The 22,171-nt window shown below is 48.5% G+C and overlaps 1 protein-coding gene across 1 annotated transcript in view; it reads right to left on the reverse strand.

Moving 5' to 3' along the window:
- The window catches only part of GASK1A (golgi associated kinase 1A), a 56,706-nt gene extending 38,266 nt beyond the window's left edge, over positions 1-18,440 (reverse strand). Inside the window, exon 1 of the mRNA XM_007075076.3 lies at positions 18,419-18,440. Within this exon, the coding sequence (XP_007075138.2) occupies positions 18,419-18,421 (3 nt within the window). The 5' untranslated portion in view covers positions 18,422-18,440. The remainder of the gene's footprint in view (positions 1-18,418) is intronic.
- Positions 18,441-22,171: the final 3,731 nt, after the last annotated feature.

Below are 22,171 nucleotides of genomic sequence, written 5' to 3' on the forward strand. Positions count from 1 at the left end.
ATAACGAGTAACTATTGATTTGCCTTGCTTTGGTAGATGGGAGTGGGAAAGCATCTGAAGGTCACATTGGTCTCACTTGACCCTCAGGAGCACAGAGCCCTAGCCCGACCGTGCAGGACTGGGCCAGCTGATGACAGAGAGTAACTCACGGTCCTCAAAGTGGAGGTTGGATGACTACTGTGGTAAACGTGGTAACGGCCTCCTAAGATATCCAGGACCTAATCCCTTGAAACTGCAGAGTTTGTGTTGAAAAGGGGGACTTTGAAGAAAAAGAAAGAAAGAAAAAGGGGCTTTGCAGGTGTGATTGAATTAAGGATCCTGAGATGGAGAGATTATCCTGGATTACTTGGTGGGCCCTAAATAGAACGGCAAGTGTCTTTACAAGAGGGAGGCAGAGGTAGATCTCACTACAGAAAAGAAGGCAATGTGATGAGTGAAGCAGATAGGAGTGATGCTATCTGAAGGTAGGGGAAGGGGCCACAAGCCAAAAAATGCAGTGGCTAAGCGAAGCTGGAAACGGCTTCTCCCCTAAAGCCTCCAGAAGGAAGCAGCCCCACCGACACCTTGACTTGAGCCCAGTGACACTGATTTCAGACTTCTGACCAGAACTGTAAGAGAACAAATGGACGCTGTGTTAAGCTGCCAAGTTTGTGGTAATTTGAGACAGGAGCAAGAGGAAATTAATACAACCTCCACACTGTCTGCTGTAGAGATTGGCCATATGGCCTCCCTTAAGATGTCTTCCCACTGCAGAAGTCCCTGGGCAGCCCAGTTCTAAGAAGGCCATGTCCAGCATGCCCACCTTGGGAATCTGTCTCTGTCAGGGTAGGCAGTTGGTGGAGGCAGCCTAGAAGACTCAAAGGACCACCTCCTACCCTACCCCAGATGGAACAGCAGGGAGGTGGCCTTGGCCCTGACAGCTGGTCCAGGTCAGGGGCTCCTGACCACCTTCACCCTGGGGTTGGCTGCAGGTGGGGGGCACTGGCCCGTGGAGAAGCATTAGTGTGCACCAGCTCCGTCCAGAATGCAGAGTAGATGTCAGCAGGGTGGCACAGTGATTTGAAAATGCAACAACAGGCACATTGCCTCCAAAATTGGCCTCATTCCTGGGAAACTAACCCAAGCTCAAGAAGGGGGGAATGGCCATATTAAAATGAGGGGGGAGTTCAATAGACTGTCACCTTGTGGGCTGAAATCCATGTAGTGTCTGGGTCACTATCAGATTTTGTTTTTAAGGAAAGGAAAGGAATAAAAGAGAAAAGAGAGAAAGAAAACATGAGTTAATGTATCTCACAGGGATAAGTATCATTTCAAAAAACCTATGAGTTACACATATACACACATGTGGAGTCGCAATGCAAAATATATTGCTAAGCACATCAGTAAAAGAAAAGTCTGAAAGCCAATGCGTTCAATGACATAGTTGTGGCAGTCAGGACCCGGTAAGAAACCACAGGTTTTTCCCTGAGTTCATGTCCTAAGAAAGCTGACAATGACGGTAGAGTCCCCCTCCCGAAAATCTGGGCATCATCAATGGCCACAGAGACCAAATCAGGGCCAGTCATGGCCAGAGAGCTGGTATCAGGTGAATTTGCACCAGAAACCCCCAGGTTGGCACAAAAGTCATGGGGAGGGGGTGGTGAACCAGTAGAGAGGAAGAGCCATCAGTAGGAGTCACCCTACAGAGCCATGCGTAGCACATTAGCCCTCAGGCCCAGCTGGGGGAGAAGGCCAGGGTGTCCTAGCTCTTCACTTGTTTCTACAACAGTAGAGACAATGGCACCTATCTCCCAGGATTGACGAGGGTGTTTAATGAGCTAATGTGTCTAAAACTCATAAAGAAATCATAGGGACACAGCAACAGTTCAAAAGATGGTAGCTGCCATTATTATTATCCTGTGAAGAATGGACCACGTCAAAGGACAGACTGGGCTGAAGAACTCCCTACAGGTCCAACCTCTAGATGCCACGCAGCAGCCATTACCTCTCTCAGGAGGACTGGTTTCAGAACCATGCCTGTCCTGCTGGCACTGCCCCTCCTCCCCCTCCCCCCCCACCTCTTCTGCCCCTCCCCTCCCCTCCCCCTCCCCTCTCCCATCCCCACCTCTTCTCCTACAGCCTCTTCTCATTCTGGGGTTCAGGTCCCCAGGACAGTCCACAGCTGGTCCTTCATCCAACCAACTCCTGAAATTTTGAGTCTTCTAGGCATTCCTTCTACAGAATTGTGCTCACAGCCAGCGCCCTCTCACAGAGATGAACAACCAGGAGATGACCAGGACCACTTAAAGGACTTCAGAAGTGATCAGTAACAGCCCAGCAGTTCAGCACAGAGGCTCCGTTATCCCAGCAATACTGCCTACTTGCTGTGTGACCCTGGGCAAGTTACTCACCTTCTTTGCTTCTTACCAGGTCCTGACTGCCACAGCTATGTCATTTATCCGCTGGCTTTCAAACTTTTTTTTTACCAATATGCACAGAAATACATTTGACAGCGTGACCCAAAGTGTGTGTGTGTGTGTGTGTGTGTGTGTGTGTATAACTGAAATAAAATCTTCATGAAATGACACCCTTAAGCAATGGAATGACTCATGTTTTCTTTCTCCCTTCTCTTTCCTTCTCTTCCTTTCCCTTCTCTTAAAAAATAATCTGGTAGTGACCCACTAATATGGAACTTGCCATTTTCTCACCGGTAAAATGGGGGAAATAGACATACCTACCTATAGTGGGTGCTATCCGTGCCTTGCCCATATCCCCTCCCACAAGCGGCTTTGACTCTGCCTTCAGGCTTGCTTTGGATGCTGGAATATGCCCGCCAGGAAGTTAATACCCCCCAGGATCAGCCGTCAACCCATGACAGACAGGAACTGGTGGGTAAAGTTCCCATCTGCTCCAGCTGTCAGGTAGGACGACTCTGAGGCCTGTTCTACATAGTCCCCCTGAAGTCCCCAGCAGGAACAAGCTCCAGCCCACCGTGGTAACCTGCTCCTTCCAGCAACCTGCATCAGCTGCCTCCTGGTCTCACTCTCCATTCCCCACCCCCTCAGCCTCACCTGCTGCTGTCTTATACTGCCGTCTTCCAGATAAATTACTCACATTGGAATCCTTGTCTCAAGGTCTGCTTTGGGGAGAAGCCAACCTAAGACACAGCCTTATAGGGCAGTTAGGCAAATTCAATGAGACAAATGTCAAATGCATACAAGGATTTCAGGCTCCTAGTAGATGCTCAATAAATGTCAGCTGGGAGGAGGGGGAGGAGTTTTCCCTGGGCAGTGTCACGTGAGGTTCAGCTAGAGAGGGAAGAGTCTGTGCGGTGAGGGTCAGAGCAGCCCATGGACGACAAGCCCGAGGGAGTGTATTTTTGGAAAACAATGTTGTTGCTCAATCTGAAACACTTCTGTGGGTCACACACAAAACTACATTCCTGTGACCCTCTCACAGGCGGTTGCAGTTGTCATCTAAGGTATCGATCTTAGAGGGCAGAGGCTGGACAAGAAGGAAAACTTCTGTGCCTCCTGCCCCAAGCAAAGAACCCTGGCTCACGGAGCTGCCCATCACAGGGGCCCTCAGCCCTGCCCCTGAGGGAATAGGATTCTAGCCCAAGTTCTAACCTCAGCTCTGACTCACTGCTCAGCATATGAAGGAAGCATGGAATGTGCGGTTCTACATAGGGTTGTAACACATGCAGCCGCCAGGTCTCTGCTCCAGGGACAGAGTGACCTATCTGTCATCGGAAAGACAAACAGTCTCTCAGGGTTTGTGCACATTCTCCAGGGACTCCACAAGTCCTCAGGCTCGGTACGGATGGCCCCAGACCACAGGCATAGGCTAAGAAAGGGACTGAGCAGCCCACATCCAAATGGTCCCCGAGACCCGCACTCAGCCCCTAACCGCAGGACCAGCCCCCAGAACAAATGTGCCCACCACAACCTTTCTCGAGTCCCCAAGCTGTTTGACAAGTGTCCTCTCTGGGCCCAGAGGGAGGCAACCGTTTACCAGGCTGGCCTGCCATCACCAGTCCGTTAGTAACACATGGGCTCGGAGCCAGACTGCCTGGATTTTGATTCCAGCTCCACTGTGTCATTGCTGTCACCTTGGGCCTCAAGTTCCTCATCTGTATAATGGCAATAAGAAGAGTACCTCCTTTGTAAGGTGGACTATTCATTAGCTCATTTAGCAGAACCTCCTGAGCCAAGTACTCCTCCAGGCAGAGACAGGCCGTGAAGAAAACAGACAAAAGTCACTACCCTTATGATGGTGACATTCTGGTGGGAAAAGAATGTGACTTCGTAAAAATAAAAACACTCCACTGAGCACCGCAAGAGTTATATGAGCTGTTGTAGGCAAAGCATTCAAAACAAAGCCTGACATAAGCTATGTTCGATCAGTGTTAACATTCTTACTATTACTAGTCTCATAATTTTCTAGCAACACCCATGGGGTTACCTCCATGGTAGGGCTTCTGGAATCTGCACGGAGAATGCATGCCCTATAGGTTGGGGTGTAAAGCCTCTGCCCACTCCTGAGTTGAGAGGGAGTTAAGCATAGTCCTTTACCTCTCCCTCCCTGCTCGCCCTTGTTCTGCTGTCTCTACATTGATTATACGATGGGGCCTTTGCAGTCCTGCTGGCCCCAGGAGTCCTCTCTGTATCCATAACTGAATTACCATTTTGTTCCAGCTCACAAGAGCACCAGTGTGGGAAACACCGCAGGCCAGATGGAATTTTGGAGACCCTGTCATTTGTTAGAAATTTTCTCTGGCTGCCCTTGTATTAACTGCCATATATTTTGCTCTCAGGCCCAGGAGTGGAGCTGGGGTGGGAAAGGAGTAGGGATTTCTTTCTTTTTTTTTTTTTTTTTTTTTTAATGTTTATTTTTGAGAGCAAGAGAGACAGAGTGTGAATGGGTGAGGGGCAGAGACAGAGGGAGACACAGAATCCAAAGCAGATTCCAGGCTCTGAGCTGGCAGCACAGAGCTCGATGCTGGGCTCGAACCCACAGACCGTGAGATCATGACCTGAGCCGAAGTTGGACGCTTAACTGACTGAGCCACCCAGACGCCCCGGGAGTTCTTGCTTAAAAATATACATCAATCTGTGTCTCCCTCTCTCTCTGCCCCTCCCCCGTTCATGCTCTGTCTCTCTCTGTCCCAAAAATAAATAAAAAACGTTGAAAAAAAAATTAAAAAAAAAAATATATATACATCAAGTTTTTCTTAGGCCATCCCATTCCAGCCTTCAAGAGTATTCTACTCCCTGGCTGCTCAGAGGACAGGACACAACCTCAGAGAAGGGGCAGAGGTGGGGGGTGGGGGGGAGTCGGTCTTTCAGACACACTTCTCCCCTCTCTGGCCAAACCCATGACGACAGGGGAAACTGAGCCCACAAAGACACTAAGGGAAGACTCCACCTCACTCTTGTCTTAAATCCAACCCAGTTGTAGCAGGTCAAATGGACGTCTTCAGGATAAGGCATAGAGGAGACTCTGTAAACTGGGACCATGGGCCAAATCTGGCCTACAGATGGGTTTTGCCTGGCCTGAAGTATTTTTACTAAATTCAAACCAATGTTTAAAAACCAGGATATTTCACATAAAAAATCCAGATTTGGGGCTTCCCTTGAAAAGAGGAAGTTCCGGCCACAGCTTGGGCCCATGTTCTCGCACAGATGGAGAAGAGTACGGCTCGCTTTCAACAACATGCTCTCTATAGTTCGTTGCAGGCCCCGCCATTCCCTATTGTCTCCTAACACCGAGGAGGAAAGACCTTTGCCTTTGGGATCTCACTAGCTTTATTGTCTTTCATAGAAGATAAACACTTGTTTGACCGTGGCTCAATAAAACTTGAGAAAACAAAACAGATTGATTTTTTTTCCACTATACCCAGCTTACTTCATTCACTGTGCCAGCAGCCTGGGTTTTATCTGCACATCAGTTTATACTTATTGGTTCAGAGCTGTACCACTCAATATAAGAGCCATTGATCACATGTGACTGTTTACATTTAAATTAATTAAAATTTGAAATCTTCATTCCTGGTCACACTAGTCACATTTCAGGTACTCGATAGCCACCGTGGGTAGTGGCTCCCATGACGGGCAGCACAGAATAGAGGATTTTCATCACCTCCAGAATTTATATTGGACAGCTCTGGAAAGACTTAAATGTGATATATGGGAGGCTACCACCCAACTAAAACACTTGCTGAGCACGTCCTCTGCATCCACACTGGGTGCTGCAGGAGAGCTGCCGTCTTTCCGGGGTTCACAAACTAGGCAGAAAGCCATAGGCAGGGGCAAGAGACAACAGGAAGTGCCCAGGGGTGCCTCAAGGACCCTCTCAGTGCTCCAGAACAGGAGCAAGTCTCACGATACAAAGAAACACTCTGCTTGCCCATTGCACGTGCTCTTGGTCCAGAAACAGGGATTCCCTGTGTCCTCGTGGAGAGATGCTGCTTAGATGTCGGGGGCTCGGCCCCCCCATGTTTTGGAGGCTCCTCAAGCTAAACACACAGAGAGAGTCGAGTTGGGCTTAAGAGCTCCCCCTCAGTGTCTGGGCTCCTTCGCTCAGCACTGGCCTCCCTTATCCCCAACACCCTGCTCTAACACACCTGTGTCTCCTGCCCCCATGCACCATTCCCCAAGGCGGTCCTGCTCCCAGGCCTTCCCAAATCCGCACCCAGCCCACCCTCAGGGCTCTCCTATATTTGAAGACGATATACCTGGGACTCAGATTCTCAGCACAACACTCTCCACAACGAACTAATTTCCAAGGATATTTCCTTTTAACAGAAAATTTCCAAAGACCAGGTATCAAGGTGAAACATCTAAATTGTGAAAATTTTCAGGCTAATCGATTGGAAACAGTGTCGCATCGGTGGTTGGAGGGCCCGCCGTGAAGTCCTTCCTATTGGTAACTGTGTGACCTGGCCATTACTCAGCATCAGTGTTCTCTAAATTACTGTATTACCGATCTCTAAAATGGGTTTAATGACACCAGCCTTAACAGTTGAAGGATTAAGGATTCAATGAGATAATCTATAAGAAAGCCACAAAGCCCAGTGCAAATATATGTTGTTATTAGTACTGAGAGGAAATTATATTTCGACACCCAGGAGAGTGCCTAGTACACACAAGAAGTTTGTTGAAAATTATTTTTTAAGTGATCCTGGAGTAGAGGCTGAGGGAAGATACTTTTAGGCAAAGGGGGCCGTTAGCACACTGCCAAGATCAGATCACACAGATGAATGCCTACACAGAAGCAGGAGTTCTGAATCTTTTTAGCACCAAAGACGCTTCTAGTCACCTAGTGAAGCCATGGATCCTTCTCAGGATGCTTCCTTTAAATGTACAAAATAAAAGACATAGGGTTCCAAAGGCAATCAATTATATTGAATACATTGTATTGAATATACTATATGCTGAAATAAAGTTAGGACAGTCACCTAAAAAATAAATGTATGGTATAATAATACACGTTCTTCTTTATCAATACATTAAATAACATATCTACCAGCACATCTCGTAACAAGTGCACTTTCAAAGCAGTCAGGAGAAAAGAATATGCTTCAAAGTCCGTGTCTCCACTGTCATGACATAAAATATCCGTGATTCCTCCTGGTGACAAGGTCGCATGTCCTGCTAACACTATTCTGGTTCGTGCCTACATTCCTTATTAAAGAAACACTGCATTTCAGTTAGGGGTTTCCTTAGTAAAAGTAAAGATGTAACTTTTCTTCAGTCAGGTGTAGGGCTCCCCTGAATTCTATGTATGGACTCCAGGTCAAGAACCCTCGAACGACGTACCCTTTTACTTCTACCACTTGATTCCATCTTTCTCTAGTTCACCACTGTAGGGATGGCTGATATAATGGAATCCCCTTTATAGCATATACCCCCCCCCCATTCTAGAACCCTTTATGCATTGGAGCTAGGGTCCAAGGCTACTCCCCACTCCTATTCCCCTTGAGGCACTGAGGGATCCTACTAACAGTTGTAGAGGCTCAGGCCTCTGCAGCCCTATCTGTTGTCTAGGGACTATGTAATCACAGCTCTCATTAATTGCACACTTGGTATATGCTGATGACCATGATATGAAATGCTTTTTCCTCATTATAGTGTCAAACACACAATCTCACAAGGGGATGGTATTATGTTCATGGGGAAACTGAGGCTGAGGTTAAAGGTCCAGTGACTTGCCCAAGGTAGTAAGCAGGGTTTGAATTTAATTCTGATTACAAATCACCTCTTGAGGATACAAAAATACAGATTTAAAGGGATACTTGCACCCCGATGTTTATAGCAGCATTATCAAGAGCCAAGCTATGGAGAGAGCCCAAATGTCCATCGTCTGATGAATGGATAAAGATGTGGTATATATAAATACAATGTAATTACTCAGCCATCAACAAGAATGAAATCTTGCCATTTGCAACAACATGGATGGAACTAGAGCATATTGTGCAAAGTGAAATAAGTCAGAGAAAGACAAATACCATATGATTTCTCTCATACATGAAATTTAAGAAACTCAACAGATGGACATATGGGAGGGGGGAAGAAAAGAGAAAGGGAAACAAACCTTGAGAGATATATTTTTTTTGAGAAACAGAGGGCACAAGTGAGAGAGGGGCAGAGAGAGAGAGAGGGAGAGAGAGAGAGATTGAGAACCCCACAAGGGGCAGAGAGAGAGAAGCAGAGCTCACCCGAAGCGGGGCTCAAGCTCACCAGGGGGACTCAAACTCATGAACCATGAAATCATGACCTGAGCGGACATCAGATGCTTAACTGACTGAGCCACCCAGGCATCCCAACCATGAGACTTAACAATAGAGAACAAACTGAGGATTGGTGGAGGGAGGTGGGTGGGGGATGGGCTAGATGGGGGATGGGTATTAGGAGGGCACTTGTGATGAGCACTGGGCATTGCATGTAAGTGATGGATCACTGACTTCTACTCCTGAAACCAATATTGCAGTGTATGTTAACCAACTAGAATTTAAATAAAAATCTGAGGGGGAAAAGCACCCTTTGAACCCTTCATGCTTTAAAACCGTATCAAGTAAGCTATTGCAACAATTACAGTTTAAACCCATCCACCCTGGGAGTGAGCGCCACTGCAAGGGGGGTGAGTGCATGTGAACAAAGGGCCAGGAGCCTTTCCCCCCTCTCAGTGAAGTGACTAAACAGAGTGGCATTGCCCAGTCAGCCATCTGCACCCCCACCCCAAAGGGAAATGATGGGATTTTAACTAGAGTTTCAAGAGAGAATGTTCTGGGGGAAAAAAAGGAATACAATAGCGTCTTTGTAGTTGCAACAGGATCTCTAGAGTGCCAGGCGAAGCGAGGGTAGTAGGGGGAGGAGGGCGAGACAGAACTCGGTGATTGACTGCATGAGCTGACTGGGCCCGGGGCCCTGCAGACAGTGGCTGGTGCACAGGGAGGCCGGCAGGGAGTGCTCAGACTGTCTAGGAGGCCACCCCTGCCGCCAGCCAGTCCCTGAGCCGGGGTCCAGTTCCCCCAGGAGGTACACACTGAGACTCTGTATGGACAGACAACAGAGCCACTCTGTCCTAGAGAAAGAAGCGTGTGTGCCCTGCCCACCTTCCTCAGAGCACAGGGATGGACGCCCAAATGGCCCATTCACTAGCCATCCCAGCATCGAGCCCTCACACTGCCTACAGCCTCCACCTCCAGTGCGTCCAGAATCCCAGACAACACAACCCAGAGCCCCACCCCAGCCTGGGCACAGCTTGAGACTTTTGCTCCTCCCTACCTGACCTCCCTCCCCTGCTTCCTTCCATCTGGGTGGTCATCGGTTATCGCGTTTTCCCTGGGGCTGGAATTCGCTCATCTCCTTTGGGGAAAAGAGTGACCACGCTCGGTGCCATGCTTTTTGAAATTATGACCCTCTGATATTGACTATATTTGATTTGGCTATATTTGGGTCTTCTCTTCCCACCTCAAGCATGGCACCAAGCATTTAAAAGTACTAAAGCGATCTTAAAAAGCTTTTAAATTATTGCCCTCAGTTTACAGTCCGGATGGGAAGATGGCCATAGACAACACTGTCCGCCTAAGTACTTAGCTGGATTGTAGAAATTATTGAAGGAGGTATATGCTGCTCGTTTATGTATATGAAGGAGTAGATTCACATGGACAATCTCTTTCCAGGAAATGTGGAAAATGAGATATAAGAGACAGAATGTCTTGACAATTCACCAGTGCCTGATGCATTGGGAATGAATGCCCAGCACTGGTGCAAAACCAGTCTGGACGGAGGCAAGGCCAGCCACTGGATCAGCCGGGTTTGCTCTGCTGTTAACGCCCCCGCCCCCGCCTCCCACAGCAGGAGCACGGGGCTGATACCTGGCATGTGAAGCACGGAGAGAGACGGTGTCAGTGAGACTTCGTCGGCCAGGACAGTGGAAAACATCACTGCTCTGCCAGAGGGCAACACACTGCTGAAAGCAGCCCAGGACACTGTGCCCGCTACAGCCCCAGAGCCCTGCGTCCCCTGAGCGCCAGGATCACAGGCTGTGAGGAGCTCTTGCCTGCTCCCCCATGGGGCCAGTCCTTTTTGTCTCTGAGCCTCAGTCCCCTCATCTCACATCCACACGTCTCTGGCGTTGACGCTTCTCTTTTTCTCTCCCTTTCTCTCTTCTAGTCCTCTCCCCTCTGATGTCTTCCACCAGTTCTCTGGCTGATAACATTTCTGAAAGAATCCCTATCTGACTTGGCTTTTATACATGGAGCCATGAACCTGTTGCCCGAGCCAAAATGAAAGCATTTGAATTCTCCAGATGGCTCTCTGGAAGAGGCTGTTTGCTCATTGCAAGCAAACACCCTCGAAAGCCAAACAAAAACTGCCCACAAGTAAACAGCATGTGACATAGCCCCTTCCTGCGGCCACTTAGTAGAAACCCAAAGTCAAGCCCGTGGCAGGAGGGGAAGTTGGGGACGGAGAGATGAAGGAGCCACACACTGGCCGGTAGGGAGCACTGGGGACCACAGGCAAGGTGGTGGGGACAACAGAGCCAACACCATACTCATTTATTCTTGCGACTGCCCCTACCCTACTTTGATGATTATAAGGGCAGAACCAATTTAGAAGGTTAAGGGAGAAAAGTCAAACACTTCACTGTGGGTCTTAAGAATATAACATAGTAATCTGTTTTCTAGAATTAAAATGATTGGCATCATTTTTAAGTCAGTTACTTCTACATCATGATTACTTCTGAGTGTGACTAAAGGGCACCATCAGATAAATAAAAATGAAAATGAAGAGAGAGGAAGACGGCAGACAAGAGGCCTGTATACCTACATGCCTGGACAAGAAACAAGTCACTCCTGACCTGCCCAGGCTCCCTATCTGAGGTTACCAAGGACTAGCGGTTCTCCAGCCCAAATATATCCCTCTCACCTGTTCCCTCCCGGCCAGTCACAGGGTCCATCCTCCCTCATGTCCTTCCAGATCACCTTCCTTTCCCAGACACTCCCCTCCACTCCCTGTAGCCTCCCCTCCCTCTGAAACTGCTCTTAAAATGCAAACCCATCTCACCTCTCCATGCTCAAAATCTCTTCCATTGGCCTCGCTGCCCTCTGCTGCCCTCGGGATAATTAACACAAATCCACCCATGCCCAAGAGCCAAACTCTGTCTCCAGCCCTATTTCCAGGAGGTTCCCCCTAACTCACTTTCAGCCAACTTTTGACAGCTCACTTTTGCCTCCAGAGCTTTGCACATGCTGTTCCTTCTGCTAGACTGCCTTCCCTTCTTGTTGTTCTGTTATTTTAAGGTACAGTACAACTAAAATCTTTGTGGACAGTTCTAGGAGTTTTCACACACATGTATAGAACCACCACCACAATCAGGAGACAACAGTTCCGTCGCTCCAAAGGCCTCCCTCGTGCCCTGCCTTTGGAGTCACAGCCTCTCCATCCCCAGCCCCTGGCAGCCATCACCTGTTCTCTACCACCTGTGGCTTCATGTCTCCCAGAATGTCAGATAAATGGAATCACACAGTAGGTAACCTTTTGAGATGGGTTTCTTCTGCGCAGCAAGTGCCTTTGAGACTCATCCCGTTGTTGTGTGTCGCAGTAGATTGCTGTCTTTACTGCACAGTATGGCTGGATCTCACCCTGTTGGTCCAACCTACACTTGAGGACATTTGGTTTGCTTCTAGTTCGGGGAAATTATGTATAAAGCTAGTGTACGCATTTGGATCCAGGTGTTTGTGTAGACATATGTTTTTCATTCCTCTGGGGTAAATACGCAGGAAGAGGATTGCTGGGTTCTGTGGGAAGTGCGTATGTAACTGTACAGGGAACTGACAAGCTGTTTTCCGGTGTGGTTCTATCACCGTACATATCTACCTTTAACGTGTGAGCATTCCAGTTACGGCGCATCCTGGCCAGCACTTGAAATTGTTAGGGCGTTTTGCTGTTTAGCTATTCTAATAGATAATCATGGCTTCTCTTTTCTTCAGCCATCCTTAGACCCTCCCCCTGCCTCCCCACTCCTCAGAAGCGCCCTTCTCTGCCTCTGCATCAGAGCATTTAGCTCACAGGACAGAAACATTTCTTTGTGCCTCCCTCTGCCCTGAACTTACCACCTGCTGTGCCCCACATATACACCCACATGGGCACGCACACACAGACGGCATCACCAGACCACATACTCCCCAGGGACAGGGTCTCTGTCACTCATCTTTGAATTTTCTGCCCTAGCACTATGTCTGGCTTACAGCGGGTATTTTCTGAATGGATGGATGAACGGCACGGCAGCAAAGAGAGAGGGAGAACACAGATACACTCGTAACAGAAGACTGTGAATTCCTCTTTCATGGCCTCCTAGATGTGCCACTTGAGAATTCCAAAGCCACTGGGACAGACTCAAGCCCTGCCTAGAAGAGGCACATGTTCATTGAGAACCAGTCAAGGCCTAGAGAACAGTGTAAGGCTTCTGCTGTTTCCTCACCCTCCACTTCCCCTTCTCCCTCCCTTTCACTCTTAACACCCAGTCACCACTGAATTCACCAGCTGCTATCATAAGGCACCTTCCAGCTTCCACTCGGTGAGCAGTTCCAGGGCCACCTGGCTGGGCCCCCCGGGGAATACAGCCATATCCCAGGCCACCTCAAAGAATAGGGTCTGTATCTGTGGGTGTGTGTTGGGGGTGGGGGTCCACACAGAGAAGAAGGGCAGCCGGGGGCTCACCCACAAACCACTGTTTTGTCCTCACTCTCGGGCCAGATGGTCCTTCAGAGGCAGACTTGTGTAGGCCCATCCAGACAACAGGGGGAGGGCACCCCAAGCTCCCCAGATGGAAACACATCCACAATCACATCAAAAAGGGATCCAAGCAAAGACGGCCCAGGTTTCTCACAGCACCTGGGCCTTGAGGAACCCTGATGCACTCTGTTTCTACACTGGTACCCTGGGTGGGAGGGAGGGCTGGGCCTCCCAAGTCTGTTCTGAGGGGGCTGTTGCCATCTTTGAAGCCTGTTTGAAGCACATTTCTTTCTCCGGCCCTTGAAACAACTAAGGAACTCATCTCTTTGTGAAGCTTATTCCCCACCCCCACTCCCGACCCACTGCTTTGTGAACCAGCCTCTTCTTCAGCTAATTAGGGCCAGTGGATTATTTACAACCCTCTGCTCCCTGGCCAGTCCTGTGCAGAGCCTGGCTCATCTATGCAGCAGGTTACAGGGGTGCCCACAAGAGAAAGGGTATCAAATTCCCCATGGGCTCCAAGGGCTGGAATGTCACTGTTCCCAGTTCTGATTCCAAAATGAGTTTCCCCTGTTTTCTTCAGGTGAGCCTGAGAAACTTGGGCCAGGTGATTGCCTGGAGCACCCCAGCATTAGACCTCAGGGGCCTGTGGCTGAGTGGGGACCGCATGCTCATCCAGTGTTCAGCAAGGAGGCCCAGGGCACGCAAACTGGGCAAACATCTCCTGAAGGCTGGGTATTTCCTGCCTGGTGAGAAGAAAGATTTAAAGGAGCAAGAGAACTGCTTTAGAATAGAATCTGTCTGCATATGATCCATAGTTACAGAAGTGTCCCAGTAGCCCCTCTTTGACTAGTCGTGCATGAAAATGCATCAGCAACTTCCTTACCATTTGTTTTATTTAGGTTCTGACAAAAAGAAAACTATTTTGTGGGTCTTCTGTAAGGCCCTCATTCTTAAAGCACCTTTGGGGCATCAAGCGTTTTACTTTTGTTGATTCCATTTGCTCCTTGTAACAATCCATTATTTTTTTTTAAATTTTTTTAACATTTGTTCATTTTTTTTGATAGACAGTGAGTGGAGGAGGGGCAGAGAGAGGGAGACACAGAATCCAAAGCAGGCTCCACGCCCTGAGCTGTCAGCACAGAGCCCGACACGGGGCTCGAACTCACGGACAGCGAGATCATGACCTGAGCCGAAGTCGGACGCTTAACCGACTGAGCCACCCAGGCGCCCCTGTAACAGTCTGTTATTATAAGCCCATGCTACAGAGGGGCCTGAAGCTCAGAGTACTGGAGTGCTTACCCAGGGCCGTGTGGTAGCCTAGCCTGGCACAAACCTCATTCTGATTTTAAACCCTGTGTCCTTTCCTTTGCCACTCCAAGCTGCACCAAATGCCTCAAGTACATGAAGAGGCTATGGAGGACTAGGAGAACTGGGCTCTAACAGAGCTCTGAGTAACCCTGGGAAGGTCACATCCCTTCTCTGATCTCAGCTCCTTCACCTAGAGATTCCCTTCTAAGTCTTAACCACCAGCGATTTTAGCTCTTGGTTCCTTTGAGGAGAACTGACCCATGTGTGAGTTCTCCTGGGACCCTCTTCCCTCCATGGCTACCTGTCTGATGACATAACGCAGTGTAGAGTGAAGACAGACAAGAGGAAATGCCTCCCACACCCACACTCTGGGCCCTGGAAGGTAACTGCAGTAAGATCTTTTCTAAAGAGGCTAAAATAATTTGTTCTTGTGAGCTTGTCTGATTTCCACTTAGCCAGGCACTCAGATCCCCAAGTCCACGGATAATCAGAAGCTGGCCACGCACCACTGAAAACAGCTCCAAAGTGGGAACAACTTAAAGTCCACAAGCAGAGAGATGATTATCAAAATCACTGTGGTGCTGAGTATTGAAAGTATGGTTATGAGTATTTTTTGGAGATGCAGACATGGAATGTGTTTTGACAAAAAGTGGAGTAAAACAAATCAAACTAAAAAACTGCATGTTTGGTATAATCTCATCTCTTTAAAATAATACTCAGGGGCGCCTGGGTCGCTCAGTTGGTTAAGTATCCAACTTCAGCTCCCGTCATGATCTCAGTGAGTTTGAGCCCCAAGTCCGGCTCTGTGCTGACAGCTCAGAGCCTGCAACCTGCTTTGGATTCTGTGTCTCCCTGTCTCTGTCCCCCCCCCCCCCCACACACACCCACACCCCCGCCACTCATGCTCTCTTTCTCAAAAATAAATAAACATTTAAAAAATAATAATAATAATAATCAGAGTAGGAAATATGCCAAAATGATACATGGTTACCTATAGAAATTGGCAGTATGGGCATATATATGATCAGGAAGAAAACAGTTTATTTTTATTTTTTTAATTAAAAATTGTATTTAATGTTTATTTATTTTTGAGAGAGAGAAAGACAGAGCATGAGCAGGAGAGGGGCAGAGAGAGAGGGAGACATAGAACCTGAAGCAGGCTCCAGGCTTCCAGCTATCAGCACAGAGCCCGACGTGGGGCTCAAACTCATGAACCACAAGATCATGCCCTGAGCCAAAGTCGGATGCTTAACTGATTGAGCCACCCAAGCACCCCAGGAAGAAAACATTTTTTAAAGTTGGCAATAATAATCTTAACTTCTTCTATCAATATTTTTCATCCGAGTTCTGAGTCGTGGCACACACCAAGTCACCTGCCATCATTGTAAGGAAAGATAGCAAGTGTCTCCCAATCTTAGACCCACACCCCTTCAGGATGATCAAAAAATACCCTCATAGGTCCTGCAGCTCAGTGTTCACTTTGGCAAAAAGACATCTAAGGACACCAGACTTTCAGCTTTATATTTCTAACCCGGAGTTTCTCGTTTGATGTGCCTTGGATCAGTAATATGACAGTGTTAAGGAATTACTGAATAAAGGCTACCATATTCAAACACGTTGGGGAAGTTCACATCTCGGTTTTAATGACTTACGAGAGGTTTCTCTGTGGAACGATCCTGCAAGAAGGACATATTAGATGTATCATTTGCAGATGAAGTTCACCGACACCTTCTATTTTAGGACTATCTCAAGGGATGGCAGCTCTACAGATTCAGGGATATCTGGGGAAGTGCAGTTCCTATTCCCTCAGCCTTCTAGCCCTGTGCTTTTCAGTCTTGGCTGCACACTAGGGTCACCTGGGCAGCCTTAAAAACAAATCCGTTGGTCTGGGTCTGGTCTGGATTTGGTCTGGGGAGCAGTCTGAGCCAGGGCTGAGAACCACTTCTCCCTAGCACCATCATAATTGTACATGCTGAGAAGTCAACATCAGATTGGGATCCAACCTCAAAATGATTCACGTACCATCTACTTTTGAAGCTAAATGGAACTTCAAAGGACATCTACTTCAATCTCTCATTTTACAGAAGAAGAAACTGAAGTTCCCAAAGGATCAGTCCCCCACCTCCTCCAGTGCTTGTTCTGGTCAGTGACGGGCTGTACCTTGGGCCCCCAGCCTCTGGACCATAGGACCCTTCATTCAGAGGTTGAAACAAAAGAAACCTTCAGATCTCCAAGGCCATTTTGCTGCCAGAAGTTGCTTATCAGGCCACCCCCTCTCTCTGGCAGGTGGACCCTGACTCAAATTAAATTCAGACGCAAGTCCTCTTCCTAACTAAGGATGAGAAGCCAGGAGACTATAGGCTCGCAAGGATAGGAAGCCCACACGGGCAGTAGAGCAAACATTGATGCATCCTTAGGCTGCTAGAGCAGACAGCAGGTACTTTCTCTCTCTGCTCACCTCACCTCCATCGCAAGCAGCCTGAATGCTGTCATACACACCTTTAAAATCAAGAGACTCCTGCAGACCTGTAACAACCCTCTGAGTTGATGGCTTTGGCCCCTACCCTCTTCTGGCAATACTTTTGCCCCTGAACATGGAATTTTGCGGTAAAAAAAATCTCCATACTTTTCAGTTTCACATCCTGTACCTCTGACTACACCCCCTTTTCTCGTTTTAAGTTTATTTATTTTGAGAGATAGAGAGTGCACACACGTGAGCTGGGGAGGAGAAGAGAGAGAGGGAGAGAGAGAGAGAATCCCAAGCAGGCTCCACACTATCAGTGCAGACCCCAATGGTGGGATTCGGATTCGAACTTATGAACCATGAGATCATGACCTGAGCTGAAATCAAGAGTCAGATGCTTAACCAACTGAGCCACCCAGGTGCCCCAACTCCCCCCTTTCAACCTTAAGATTCCATTATTTCTCTCTCTTTAGCAGCTTGAGAAAGAAACCTATGAGCATTGGAGAGAGTGTAGCCTCCTATTGACAAGCTCTTGGCCTCTGGTCCCCACAACTCCAGGACACCTTTGCATCCAGGGGGCTGTTCCCTCAGAGACCCTCCATCCTACAGAAGAATCTCTAGGCGCCCTTCTAAACACCAGGCCCACAGTTAAGCTCCCTGAGAAGTATCTCCAGTGAGCTCTAATCTAACCTCTGTGTGCTTACAAGCGGGAAGAGGGAGTGAGTCATAGCAGACAGAAGAGCCCTGTGGGTTCCTTCAGAGTTCAAACTCATTCTGGTGTCTGATACCCTCCCCCCCTAGGCAGGTTGGGTGGGGGCTGCAGGTCGCTTCTACCTGGAAGCAGAGCTAAGCAGCAGCCGGTCCTGAGGGAAGCCCCTTTCCTAAGGCTGCACAAGTAGCGTGGGTCTCACGCTCAAAGGGTCTATCTTTTCCGCCTGTTGGTGTCTGTGAGTTTTATCAGTGGAAAGGTAACGGTTCACAAGTTCTTCAACTTCCTGAACAACATCCCAGATCAACCAGCACTCCCACACCTGCCCTGCGGTCCAGGAGATGGCGCCAGGAACTGGACCCTTACCAGGCCCAATCTATTTCTGCGTGGATTAAGGTTCAGCCAGGGTGTACGGGTCCATAATGAAAGCTCCCTTATTACGGGCATCCCGCCTAGGGAAGCAGCAAAGCTAATTGCCCAGCTTCTCGCCGCCCCCCTCACCGCCGCCCCCCCAACGCCTTCGCCCCCTTCGCTTCCTCCTAGGTGCAGAAATAAGAGCCGTTGCAGCCCCTAAGCCACCTTCCGGAACAATTCCAGCTCCGGGAGGCCACGCAGGCTCCACGCACCCAGAGCTGTGCGCACTGTCCGCGGCAACCTGCCTGGGTGCCCACCCCATCCGCCCACCCGAGGGTCCCCTCTTGAGATTCCTACCATGGCCCCCGCAGTGGCTGGACCCGCTTCTGGGAGCTCTCAGCTGGCTCTCCGGCTCATCCCACCGCCCCGGGGTCGCCACTTGCTCCGTGACTCTCCAGGCTTCCCTAGACGCGGGTTTCCCGGACGGGACGTCCACAGCTTCCCAGCAGCCAAGTGGCCCCGCGACTCCTGGGTGCGCAGCGCGCTCGGGGATGCCCTGCAGGTGGGGTTGTTAGAGGAGCTCCGGGAGAATGCACGCGGAGTCTGCGTGTCATCTGAGGATCTGAGGTTCTGCAGGAGCCGTTCCACAGCCGGGAGCCTCCGCGTTCAACTAGGGGCGTTTGCAGAGTTTGCGAAGTCCCTGCTGTGCGTCCCGGCCCAGCCTCCCCACTTCCCCGAAAGCTAGGGAGGGGGAGCTCCTTTCACAATAAAAGCCCTGACCCGGGCTCTGGCAGCCACAGCTGCCTCGAGCAGGGGCCCAGGTGCTAGGAAGGATTGGGTCCCGCCCGCCCCGCGCTGATCTGAGGCAAGGCGCGCGGAGCAGGGTCTGGCAAGTCGCCTCGATTCCTCCTCCGAGGTGTGAGGGTGCTCCTCGAGCCCGGGCAGTCATGGGAGGGAGGAGGGAAGGAGCGGGGAAAGGGGAGGACGGGGCCGGCCCATCGAGGGTCGCCAAAACTATGCTCTTCCTTGCAAAGCCAAGGAAAGATCAGTCTTTTCACTGGCGTCTCCTAACCTTATTTGGGCTCAGCCCCAAGGGCGTTTTGGAAGGAAATGTGGTAGGAAAATCCTTTTATCACTTTGGACGTTTGTCACAATGAACATTTTTCCCCCTTGAGAACTAATCAGTGTTTAAGTCGCTGGAAGTAAGTGGCTGATACCGATCCCTCCGCTATGGATGCATAGAGTGTTTGTGTCCCCTGGGTCACAATCGAAGCAGGACCTAAGGGTCTGCACGCTCCTTGTTGGAGAGAAGGCTAGGCTTGGAGTCCATAGTCCTGGAATTGGGGGGGGGGGGGGGGGGGCGGTCCCTCTGTTAACAGCTGAGTGACATTTAACAGCTGAGTCACCGTTAACTGGTGCCTGGATGTCTTTGAGACCTCTGTCCCTACATAGTCCAACATTTGGATCTCAGAATTCTTAAGAGGGAAGAGTCAGCAGCAGGGTGCACTGACAGAATCTGGGAACCAGCTGGAAAAATTACCCTCTGAGATGGAAACTAACAAGAATCATCACTAGATGGTCTGAAACCAGCTTCCCAGGAGTCACCTGCCATGCTTTGAGGTTGTCACTGATGACAGTGCTTCTAAAGGAGGACAAATATTCAGAGGGTTTCCTTAAATTGTGTATGATGGTCAGGAGACTAATGGAAGGGAAAGGATTTCTTCAGTCCTTTTTATGTTCTGGATGCTTTCCACAGATTATTTCATTTCATCGTTACAAACAGTCCTAAGAGAGAAGATTTATCATCACCATTTTACAAGTGAGGAAACAGGATTAGGGAGCTGAAGTGACTTTCCTGAAGCCAGATAGCAAGTAAGTCGTTTTTCACAAACCAAAAAGCCTATTCCTTAGAGCATGAGAGGAAGAGGAAGAAATTGATAAACCAGGAACAGGAGGCAGGATGCAGTGCTAAAAACTGCAGCATTCTGGGGATTAGGGTATAAGGGGAGCACAGAAGAACCTGAGCCCTGGATGAGGACAGTGAGGGGGGAGGAAGCAGACCCTGCAGACTGTCTCATGCAGACTGCTGAGGAAATAATGTGGTCTTTTGAGTCTCCTTTTCTGACTGCAGTGTACATTCTAGGGGCGCCTGGGTGGCTCAGTCGGTTTCAACTCAGGTCATGACCTCATGGTTCGTGAGTTCAAGCCCTGCGTCAGGCTCTGCACTGTCAGTACAGAGCCTGCTTGGGATTCTCTCTTGCTCCCTCTCTCTCTGCCCCTCCCCCATGTGCTCTCTTTCTCTCTCTCTCAAAATAAACATTAAAAAGAAAAAGACGTAGATTCTTGGCTGTGACTCTTTACACACATTTATGTATAAATGTCATTAAAACCAAGTTTTATAAAACATTATTACATGTGATGTCCTCTGATGTTTTCTATTCTATCCCATTTTAATTATTTGTAACAGTGGGCTCAAATAATTATGTTAATTTCAATAGTATCCACTAATAAGTACCGTATGAAAAACACTACACTAGGGAGTGGAGCAGACATATTCCTTTAAATTAACGTTTTCAAAGGGTTTTGTGGTATTCTTCAGAATTTATCTGTTATGTATCAAAAGAATTTAAGAGGGAGGGATTCTGTTGGCCAAGTTTGAGAACACTGAGCACAGATAAACAGACTCTCTCTTTTTGGCAGTAGGACTTGTCAGAGCCTTTAATGCGACTACTATGCATTGAGATTTTCAGAGAAAAGAGGAAAGTGCCCAGTTTTTTCCAGATTTACTGGATGCTAAACTCTTTTTCTGTGGATTCATGGGACACACGTGGGCATAACGGTTCTAGGACCTGCCCTAGCCAGGTGAACTGTCAACATAAGAACAGAGAGTCAAAATCCTGCATTCTGAAGGCAGACTCCCAAGTTTGGCCTTATTTTGTTCACCTGATACTCTGCTCAGCTAAGGAGGCGCCCAGATGGTGAATGTAGGAACTCCATTTGTAAATGAACAACTGCCACTTTTGTAACCCAGACTGAATGGAAGCAGTCAGTAGTCCAGGAAGCCCCACAGCCGGGTAAGCAGATAAAACTGAGTTCTGGCCCTGCTGAACTGAGGTCACACCTGGATCTGCAGTGACTCCAGGGGCCCTTCACAGAATCCTGCCTAGAAAAAGCACCTCCCTTTCTTTATTAACTCCTAGTTCCTTCCAGCTCTGAAGTGCTGTAATTCAGACCACTGGTCCACAGTACCTTAGATGTGATCATTTACTTCCAGGATAACGTGCTCCTGCATAGGGCCATGCCCATGGCTGTGATTCTGTGACCCAACATGTCTACATGCTGACAGTCTCTGACATGCATGTTTTTGTTCCCTGTCCCCCCTGCTTCCTCACTCTCCATGCATTATTCGCCACACACTCTGTGATTGGCGTTAATGTCAAGAACAAGTAAGAGGTACCACTGCATTAGAAAACTGGCTGTCTACTCACACTGCATATACATGAGCCCTGTGACCCAGCAAATCCTAGACCTTTACCCAACAGAAATGCCTACACATGTGCATCAAAAGCCATGTAAAGGAAAGTTCACAGCAGCATTATTTGCAATGGTCCCAAACAAGAAACAACCCAAATATCCATTAACAGTAGAAACAATATGTAGATTGTGGTGTATTCACACAACAGAGTGCTTTATAGCAATGGCAATTTGTGAACAACAGTCACACACAAACATTCTGTGGAGGGAAAGAAGCCAGCCAGGAAAACAGGCCTACGTAGGCTTTCATTTACATGAAATACACAGACAGGCAATGTTGATATCTGCTGTTAGAAGTCAGGTGACTGGTTACCTAGGGGAAAGTCAGGACTGGGAAGGAGATATGAAGAGGGCTTTTGTGGTGTTGCTAGTGTTTTTTGTTTGTCAATCTGGCTACTAATTTTGGTATCAATTACAAATGAAAATAAATCAAGCTGTAGTACTTAAGATATGTGCATCTTTCTGTATGCACATGGAACAAAAATTAGCACATACTGTCTCTAGCCTCAAAGGACTCACAATCTATCCTAGGAGGCTCCAAACTTTTAATATTATTCATTTCAGTAGCAATAAGTT

This window comes from Panthera tigris, chromosome C2 (assembly GCF_018350195.1).
Source record: "Panthera tigris isolate Pti1 chromosome C2, P.tigris_Pti1_mat1.1, whole genome shotgun sequence".
In the NCBI taxonomy this organism is placed as follows: Eukaryota; Metazoa; Chordata; class Mammalia; order Carnivora; family Felidae; genus Panthera; species Panthera tigris.